Genomic DNA, 8,804 nt, shown 5'->3' with positions numbered 1-8,804 from the left:
AGAAAAGGCATAATTGCTCTTCACACGAGTGATGCAGTTTTCTGTCCATTCATGATGTTCTCATAGGGAAGCTAAGACAGTTGTGTAGCACATACCAAAAAATTTGTATATATAAAACATATAATGTTGAATTGTTTATGTTCAATACTAGTGGTTATCATAGAAATTTTATATGCACCTAAGAAAAGGTCCATATCATAGGTTATGGTAAGGCTACGTCCCATATGGGCATAGGGCATTCTGCATATATATTATAATAAGCAATGGGTAGGACCCCAAATGATAATAAGCGATGATTCTTGTGTTCCGGACAGGGGACGCTGAAGGCTTGGATCTTGTGTCGGCATTTTGTCATCTTTTGGGACCTAACTTCCAGATATATTTAGTAGTTGTCTTGAACGTCCGAACGGTTATATCCCCGACACAAGGATGAGGCCTTGATGATGAGTTTAAAAGCAAGCAAAAAAATGACAACCAAGATGGTGTCTCTCTGTAATCCAATCTTATCTGGTTAAAGCTGGAGAACATCCCTACGAAGCAGACGGCCTGACGACAAACTCAGTAGAAGTCAGCTACATATAAGGCCGCCACATGCCGCCTTGGCTTGTCAAAATTTCAATATTATATTAATGTAAAAGTGACCTTCTCTCTCTCTCTCTCTCTCTCGATATATATATATATATATGCTTGTTATTCTTACAATAGGTAGATGGAGATAAAATCTAATATATAATGATGAGCAAGGCTGATTGATAGACCCCCAGTGTGAAGATTTACTAGTCTCATTAAGATATCTGCCGACATTAGTTGTACATAGTACATAATAGTTAAGATGCTCATGAAGGATACACCCATAGAGTTGGAGAACTCTTAAATGCCAGTGACCAGGTCGATGAGATGCCGTGAATTCGAATCCCATTGGATAAGCATTGCCTCTTTTGGAGCCAAAGAAGGATGCACTTAGTGGGCGAGGGGAGTTGATGCGAGACTGTTGAACAAGAGAATTTCTGCTTGTTGTTCTTCACTTTCTACATGCAAGGACCATTTGTCTCCACATTCTCCAACGATATTATGTTAATGGCGAATTTTGGTTCGTATGGATATACCTTATCGTACAATATGCTGTGCATGAGAGGTAAGCAACCTTTGGGGATCATTTTTTTACACAGCTTGACAAGACCATCCTTTTGCTTTTGCTTACGGCCTTCAAAAAGTTATCAGAGGTTTTCGTTTTGGGAGGTAAGAAGGTGAAAACATATCGATGCAGTTTGTGGCAACTGAAGGCCTCAACTTGAGCTAATTAAATTACACAGGCTATGGAATGAACTTGTGATTCTTTACTCTAGATATTGAAACACGGAGAAAATGTGTCCTATTAGTCGTTGGAGAGCGCATATGCACATGCAATACCTTCCCTGTCAACCTCTGGAAAATTTCTTTTCTTTCTACTTATTAAAATTTCCTCAGGCGACCATCCTTTGAGGAGGAATTCATTCATGCATGTATATAATATCAGAATAACACATATTGAGATACTGAAGTTTCCATTAATATATAGGAATGATTGCACACAATAACGTCGGTATTGTCGACCACAATAGCTTTTAGTGCTCCAAAACAGTGCTTCTGCAAGGCAAGGTTAAATAGTTTGGGTAGAAAGTTTATTTACTTACGGCATATACTGACTGTGTAAGTTACAAACCCATGATCTGCGAGTAGCTTCTTCGGGATAAAAAATTCTTCACATCAAGTGTCGACAGTTCTAATGCTTATCACAAACTCAAAGGAATGATGTCCCAACAGAAGTGGCCACATGCATGCATGCATACCCACGATGTTCTCCTTCCATTCATTCCAATCCCGAAGTTCGAAATACACCTTCAATTTAAAAATGCAATCTGTCATCTTATGAAATAACTTAAATTGCGTTGGTCCATGATGCAGGAGCCGGATGACTGATCTCCTCAGTTAAGACATGCATCCTCTTGAATCTAAATGCATGAATACCTAGAATCGCTATTAGAATTTTCAAGATTATCAGAATATTAATCCTATGCAGCTTGGCATGTAACTCATGTATCTTAATACTTCAATGGTCCTTTGTATACATTTAAATTGTTTTAAAAACAATGTTTCATTCAAATATTTCTTCAGTTGAAGAAACCACAAACTAAACTACAGTAGCTTGCTTCCCCTTCAACTAGCCTGATTCGATCTTACCGCAATTCTACGTTACAAATTTACTGGTTTTACAATATGAAAGCCTGAAATTCACGGGATCACGACTACAAGAAAAATACAAGGAGAAAAGTTCCATATATTGAGTATATGTGGTAGCTAGCTTCATAGTTATGATCCCTAATATATGATATGGAGGGGTTGATTGAATATCCTTTGTGGAAGATCAGGGAAAGCATTTTGCTGCTTATATAGACTACATTCCAGTAACGATAACGATGTGATAGGGATACGAATGGATGTCTAGGAAGTTAGAGAAGTATTCTGCATCCGAGAAACCGCCTATACATCGGAAAATAAATATTTTGAAGCGCAAAGTACTAGCTGATCGTCTTGAAATGATTCTTGTTAAATTAGGTTTACTCATCAATCAGACAACCAAACCAAAAGATACTTTGGCAAACATGCCACATTCACAAAAGTTAACATTCTAGATCCCCATTTCTATATTTGCAATATCTATTAGCTCAATTATGGAGTGTTTAAGTTACTTTGTCGTTGCATATCTTCCTAATCATAGTATATTGCAAAACTTCAAGCATTCGACTTCTTCCCGGAACCACAATAATAGTGTAACTGCCAATTTCATTCTCCATTTTCAATGCAGCGCAGGCTAAGAGAGAGAGATAATGGCAGTGCAGATTATAAGCTTCAAACAACTTGCTTCATAAACTACGAATTTGGCGTAGCAGCACAAGACAAGAAGTAGTTAGTATGCTCTGCTCTAAGTAGGCAACACAGAGGAGATCAGAATAAGAACAACCCACTTAAGAAAAGAAAGATTTTTGAAAATGCAAATTGAAGGATTTTATGAAACACGACATTTAAAGGGTGCTTCACTTTTATACGGAACAAACATGACCACGCATATTCCTCACAATATTGAAAGATACACCGCTCATCTTTCCATAAAATCAACTAAAATATACTCCCAAAGATTTTGCTGCTAGGTATAAAAGGAATAAATTATGGTGCCCACCCGAGCATCTAAGCAAGATTTACCATATCACTTATGAAAAGCTTCGAAATTTTACACCACATGACGTGTATATCCTGCCAGTGGTGGTGTTGCATTAATAAGAGAGCAAAGGGCCCTCAAACGCCAACCAAATAAAAATGTCGTGTCGATCGACCTACCCCGTGATCCCACAAAAGAGAAGACATGATATATGTCTGCTCGGTGACAGAAAACTTAAATGAAATAAAGAAGAGGAAAGAAAGAGAACCAGATAGAAAAGCAAGCATTGATTTTTTCTTTTTTATATAGAAACGGGAAAGAATGATCTTGGCCTTGGCAGCTATGGCGTGGAGTGCCTTACACTCAAACTTCTTTGTTGCATTCATGAATGATAAACGCTCTTTGGCAGGTGGTGGATAAATGTGTACAAGCGATAAATCCAATCATGTATACAAAAGAAGACAGACATGGCCTGTAGCAAAATGGAAGATCAGAATCATGATTTTGCATCCCACGAACCGAAAGAGATTGTAAAGGGGAAGAAGGCCGGGTAGGGGAGATTGGAGAATCAGAAAGCGGATCCACTGTCTCCCCTCAAATCTTCGGCCTCCATTCCAGCACATCGATTGAAGGAAAATTAAAAGGCTAAGTGTAGCTTGGACATATATAGAAAGTTGATGATCTCATTCCCAACTAGGGAGATAAGGAGAATCTACATCGCAATCCTCGTCACAATAACAATAATAATATAATAACCTTAGAGAGGGAAGGAGAGAGTAGTGCAGTTACTAAAAGAGGCACAATTTGGCATGAAAATGATCTGTAGCAAATTGGGTGTCGGTGCATATGACTACAATCCCAGAAAAGAAGGAAATTAAAACTTAAAAATGAAGGAAACAAAAGAAATCATTTCCCACAGTAAAGGAAAAGGGAAAGAGACTAATTGGTAGTGGGGCTGCGGAAGACTGTGCCTGAGCTGATGTTTGAAGAAATTTTAAAACACAGAAAAAGATTGAAGTTAATAGTAAGAATTGTACTTTTAGAATGTGTTAACAGTAGAGAGTGGGGAGGGGGCAAGTCCTCATGGTTATACTCAGGAAGAAAAAGGGTAACAAGAGATTCAAATTCTGATAGTAAAACAGGTACAAGATATCATTTGGCTAGAACCCATGCGAATAGAGGGATCCTGGAATCTGATTACAGTACCTCTCGCCATCGTTCCCGGATTCGCCGTCGTATTTACACCCCAAATCTGCGCCACCAAGATTGAGATAGACCATCTGGCCTTCCATGCCGGAGCCCGCGCTGCCGCCGGTGCCATTGCATTCGTCCCTGGACAGCACCAGTGCAGCAGACTGGACGAGCTCCAGGCATAGCCGCAGCTTGTTGGGCTCAATGTGGGGGAGGCAAGGTACTGCACCTTTGAACAAGAAGTCGGAAGTGAGCGACCGGAGAATGTCGATGGGAGTCGCGCCGTCTGCCGCCCGGACGTTCGGGTCCGCGTGGTGGTCCAGCAGCACGGCCACCATGTCAGGGTTCACCATCTCCGCGGCAATGTGGAGCGGCGTCTTCCGGCTGGGCTCCGCGCGGTGGTTGACGTCGGCAGCGCCGAGCTCGAGCAGGGCCTTGACGACCTCCCGACTGCAATTGGCAACGGCGTAGTGGAGGGCGAGAGCTTCGTCGAGGTTCAGGCCTTCCCCCATCACCATGAGCTTCACGAGCTCGACGTCGGAGGAGTCGAGAGCCCGCTGCATCCGGCGGATCTTCTGCGGCTTGTCGTCGCCGGTGGTGGCGGAGGGGGAGGAAGAAGGAGTAGGACCGCCTATGTCATGGAGAAGCGACCGCCGGGAGAGGGTGGAGTTGAGGCGGAGCTCCTCAATTTTGGATACAACGTCTAATGGCAGGTGCTTGGAGAGGATCTCGGAGGGCAGGCCTGAGTTTGCTACTAGGTGGGAGCAGGTGGACCAAAGGTGGTGCATCTCTTGCTTCCTGGAGGCCATCAGCACCTTCATCACGTCCTCAATAGACGCCTTCTCCACCATGGCAGCCAGCTGTTTCTGCAAGCAAACCAACAACAATAGTGTCTCCTTCTCTCTCTTTCTTAATCGTTTTTCTTCTCGGTGACGAACTATGACGAATAAAAAGCGATAATAGCAAGCAATAACTACGAGTCATCATTTTACCGTGTCTGTTTTACGTTTCCAGAAGTTGCTGTTCGTTTTGAACATGGAAGGAGGAGTCAGTGAGTGGAAAAAAGCTTACCCACAGCCACTTAATGCAGATGCATAGCGAGAGAGAGAGAGAGAGAGAGAGAGAGAGAGAGAGAGAGAGAGAGAAAGAGAGAGAGAGAGATTTCTTTGGGGGACGATGTGCATCAGAACTTTGCTTCCCTGCAAGGGCATATGGCCTGAAGGAAAAATTATGGCAGGAAATACAAACGTCTCAGGTACAAGGACGGGGCACTGTTATGCGAAAATCAGAACCAGATCTTGAAATTCCCGACTCATCTGCTCAGAAGCAGAAGAAAAAGAACTCCCAAACTGAGTTTCAGCAGAAAACAGTTTCTTTGAAGAGAGGAAAATAAGCAATCAGAACATAAAAGGTCTGGAAGAAAAAGGAAACTGTCATCAACAGATAGAAACCACCAGCCGGAAAAATATTTTCTCATCCGATAAATCGACCAAAGAAAGAGTAAAAAGAAAATCTCAAAACTCTATGAAGTCGTCTCAAAGAAAATTCATCTCTCCCATCATAAGGTGCGGCCATATGATGACACCAATCACACCCACCATAAAACCCACATCAAACACCTCTTCCCGAACATCAGATTTGCCATATGAAACTAAAACAAACCAAAGCACTTCCTTTCTGTTTTAGGAAAAAAGACACCAAAATAACAAAATAAAGCAAATCGATTGTTTCGTTTCTGTCTCTCCAACAATCCAATTGAGTCCACTTTCATTCCCAATACAAGAGAAGATCCCAAACCCCATTGTACTTCCTCTATTCCTTCAAATACCCCATCATCTCTCCGATCGACAAATCCAAAAAAGCAAAAGAAGAAACCAATCCCCACCACCAGAAAAGGAAAAGAAATCCACAGTAGAGGAAGAAGAGAGAGAGAGAAATATGGATACTCAACATTAATAATGCCAGAGCGAGAGAGAGAGAGAGAGAGAGAGAGATTTTAAACTGGAGATAAAGATAAAGAGTAAGGATTAAAAAAAGTGCCACCATCGACTCGGTTGCAAGAGATCAAGGGAGAGGAATTGGACCAACCTGCGTGAGAAGGGCTAATTGTTCGACGCCAAAATACTGGGAGGCGGCGAGGGTGTCGAGTGCGAGGTCGATGGCGGAGGTGCAATGGGTGTGCCAGCAGCCGCGGTCGGTGCAATTGGGCCGCGGCTCGTGCTTCTGCGGCACGATGGAGACCTGCCCGCTGTAGAGGAACTGCAGCAGCAGCAGGAACACCTCGTAGCCCACCGAGTTCACCGGTATGACCTGAGACGCCCCGCCGCCGACCACCACCCTGGTCGGGTGGTGCCCTCCTCCGCCGCCCCTCACAACCACCTCCGCCTCCGGCGCGCAGAAGAACTTCCTGAAAAACAGGCTCCTCGCCGCCAGTATGCACCTGTGCGCGTGCACCAACCTCCCCTCCACGCTGAACGTCACGTCGCTGAAAGCCTGCCCGTTGATCAGCAGGTTCAGGTAATCCAATGACAGCGATTTCATCGATTCCTCGAAGCTCATCTCTCCTCCCTCCCTCTCTCTCGATTTCTTCAGAACCTCTTTCTCCGCCTCCTTTTCTCTTCCGCCTGTCCCTGTCCGTTGTTGTTCTCTCCTTTTTCTTCCTCGACCTCCTCCTTTTCTGCTTGCCGTTGGGATTTCACTCAGATGTCATTTGAGAGACAGTGAGAGGAGGGCTTCTCAGGGGTTTGGAGAGGAAAGCAAGACAATCACACACTCACTCACTCATTCATGAATGAGTGGATGGATGGATGTGATGCCTTTATATTTTTACTCTCTTCTTTTTTTTTCCCCTCTCTCCCTCTCTTTCCCTGGTCTGCTTTTTGGTTTCTTTCTTCTGATAACTCATTTGTTATATTCTTTTTTAATGGTATTAATGCAGAGGAGGGAAGAAACTTGTGTGGATGAGATGGGCGGTGAAGGAATTTATTAAAAAGAGAAAAATGAGAGACTGAATGATTTGGGTAGCCACAATTATGATATTGCTCTTAGTCTTTTCGTGGAATGACACCTTTGTCCAAAAAAAACATTAAAGAGGAAATCCTTTTTGGTACTTGGGATTTCAATCTGCTGATAAGACCTGCTAATGATGGCATTATGTTGTTAAGCGCTTCATTAATGTATATTTAATTAGTGAACGAACTTCCATGTTGTTGTTTTATAAATTTGTGTTTCTTCAGACAGATCTTTCTTGTCTTCCAAACAATGAGGTTGGCCTCTAATTTTCTAAAGCTCATCTTGGGGATCGGTCTGCGTGCACTATTTGCCTATGTAATTTCTTTTCCGAACCAGTCTCTCCCTTGCCTACAGTTCGCTACCAAACGCGACCTTTTGCTGCAAGTTCATTGGTAGAATTGCTCAAGCAGAAGGGAAGAAGGAGCAGGAGGACTTTCACTTCTTTTCCCGTATTTTCCCTTTTTAAAACTTAGCTTCGTTCTTCTCCTGATTGAGCTTAACAAGTTATTGTTTTCTGAAACTTTGTTGACCATACGCTATTCTAATTTTCTTCAGTGAAGTATTTTTCTGTTTCTGTTTCAAGTGAAACTTTCCTTACGCATCTAAGTTTGATCGTAACTATGAATTGAACTGTTGCACACCTAAAGATCTTACTTACCTCAGAGTTTGAGGTTGTCAAAGGATACAATTAAGTTTGGCATCAAAATGAAAGTACTAAAATACCCTTTGGCATAAGAAACTTGTATATTGTCCTCTAACCATATCAAACGATGTCATCCTTTTATGCATTAAGTATATCTTGTTGGTGGTAAAACGAAATACTCTTTGCTCAACAAAAAATTGTCATTATTTTTTCGTTGATGATTAAAAGTTATGGACGAAAAAGTTAGGCACGTTTGCAAAGTGAAACAATCTATTTCTCACATTCTTCCTTCAAAGGAACAAACTTGACCGGAAAACTTTACTAGACTTTAAAACTTATGGACGTTCTTGATTGACTACCCACAAACATAGGTAGCTTCATATCAAAATTTCAGTGTGTTTTCAATTATTCCCTATTATTTAATTCCTCCTTCATTAAATCTCCGTAAAATAAATGACCAAACACCCCAAAACTCGAGTAGGATCAATCCATCAAACATTTATATAGAAGAGGGGTAGTGCCGGAGATACAAGGGAGCTGGTGTGAACTATACACCTGCCAATAAAAAAATTTTAGAGAAAAAAAACTCAAAATTACATTGTAATGATTTAAAAATTACATAGAATGCCCACATCTGACATGCGATAGTGATTCGACTAGCCCTCAACCAAAAAATTCTATCTCCGTCGTTAACAAGGGGAGCTAGCACTTGCAATATTCTCATGTCATTTATTAAGTTTCGAAAACATTAGGGCAAGTTGG

General features: G+C 41.9%; 1 protein-coding gene across 1 annotated transcript; it reads right to left on the bottom strand.

Moving 5' to 3' along the window:
• Positions 1-4,208: 4,208 nt before the first annotated feature.
• Positions 4,209-7,256, bottom strand: LOC116245761 (BTB/POZ domain and ankyrin repeat-containing protein NOOT1-like). Its single transcript, XM_031617298.2, has 2 exons — positions 6,476-7,256; positions 4,209-5,253 (listed from the first exon to the last, which is right to left on the bottom strand). Exons 1-2 carry the CDS (start codon positions 6,944-6,946, stop codon positions 4,357-4,359), a joined length of 1,368 nt encoding a protein of 455 aa, XP_031473158.1. The 5' UTR covers positions 6,947-7,256; the 3' UTR covers positions 4,209-4,356.
• Between the last annotated feature and the right edge of the window lie 1,548 nt (positions 7,257-8,804).

Source organism: Nymphaea colorata, chromosome 1 (genome assembly GCF_008831285.2).
Source record: "Nymphaea colorata isolate Beijing-Zhang1983 chromosome 1, ASM883128v2, whole genome shotgun sequence".
In the NCBI taxonomy this organism is placed as follows: Eukaryota; Viridiplantae; Streptophyta; class Magnoliopsida; order Nymphaeales; family Nymphaeaceae; genus Nymphaea; species Nymphaea colorata.
The sequence above is the reverse complement of the archived record's forward strand: the minus strand, read 5'-3'. Positions and strand labels throughout refer to the sequence as shown.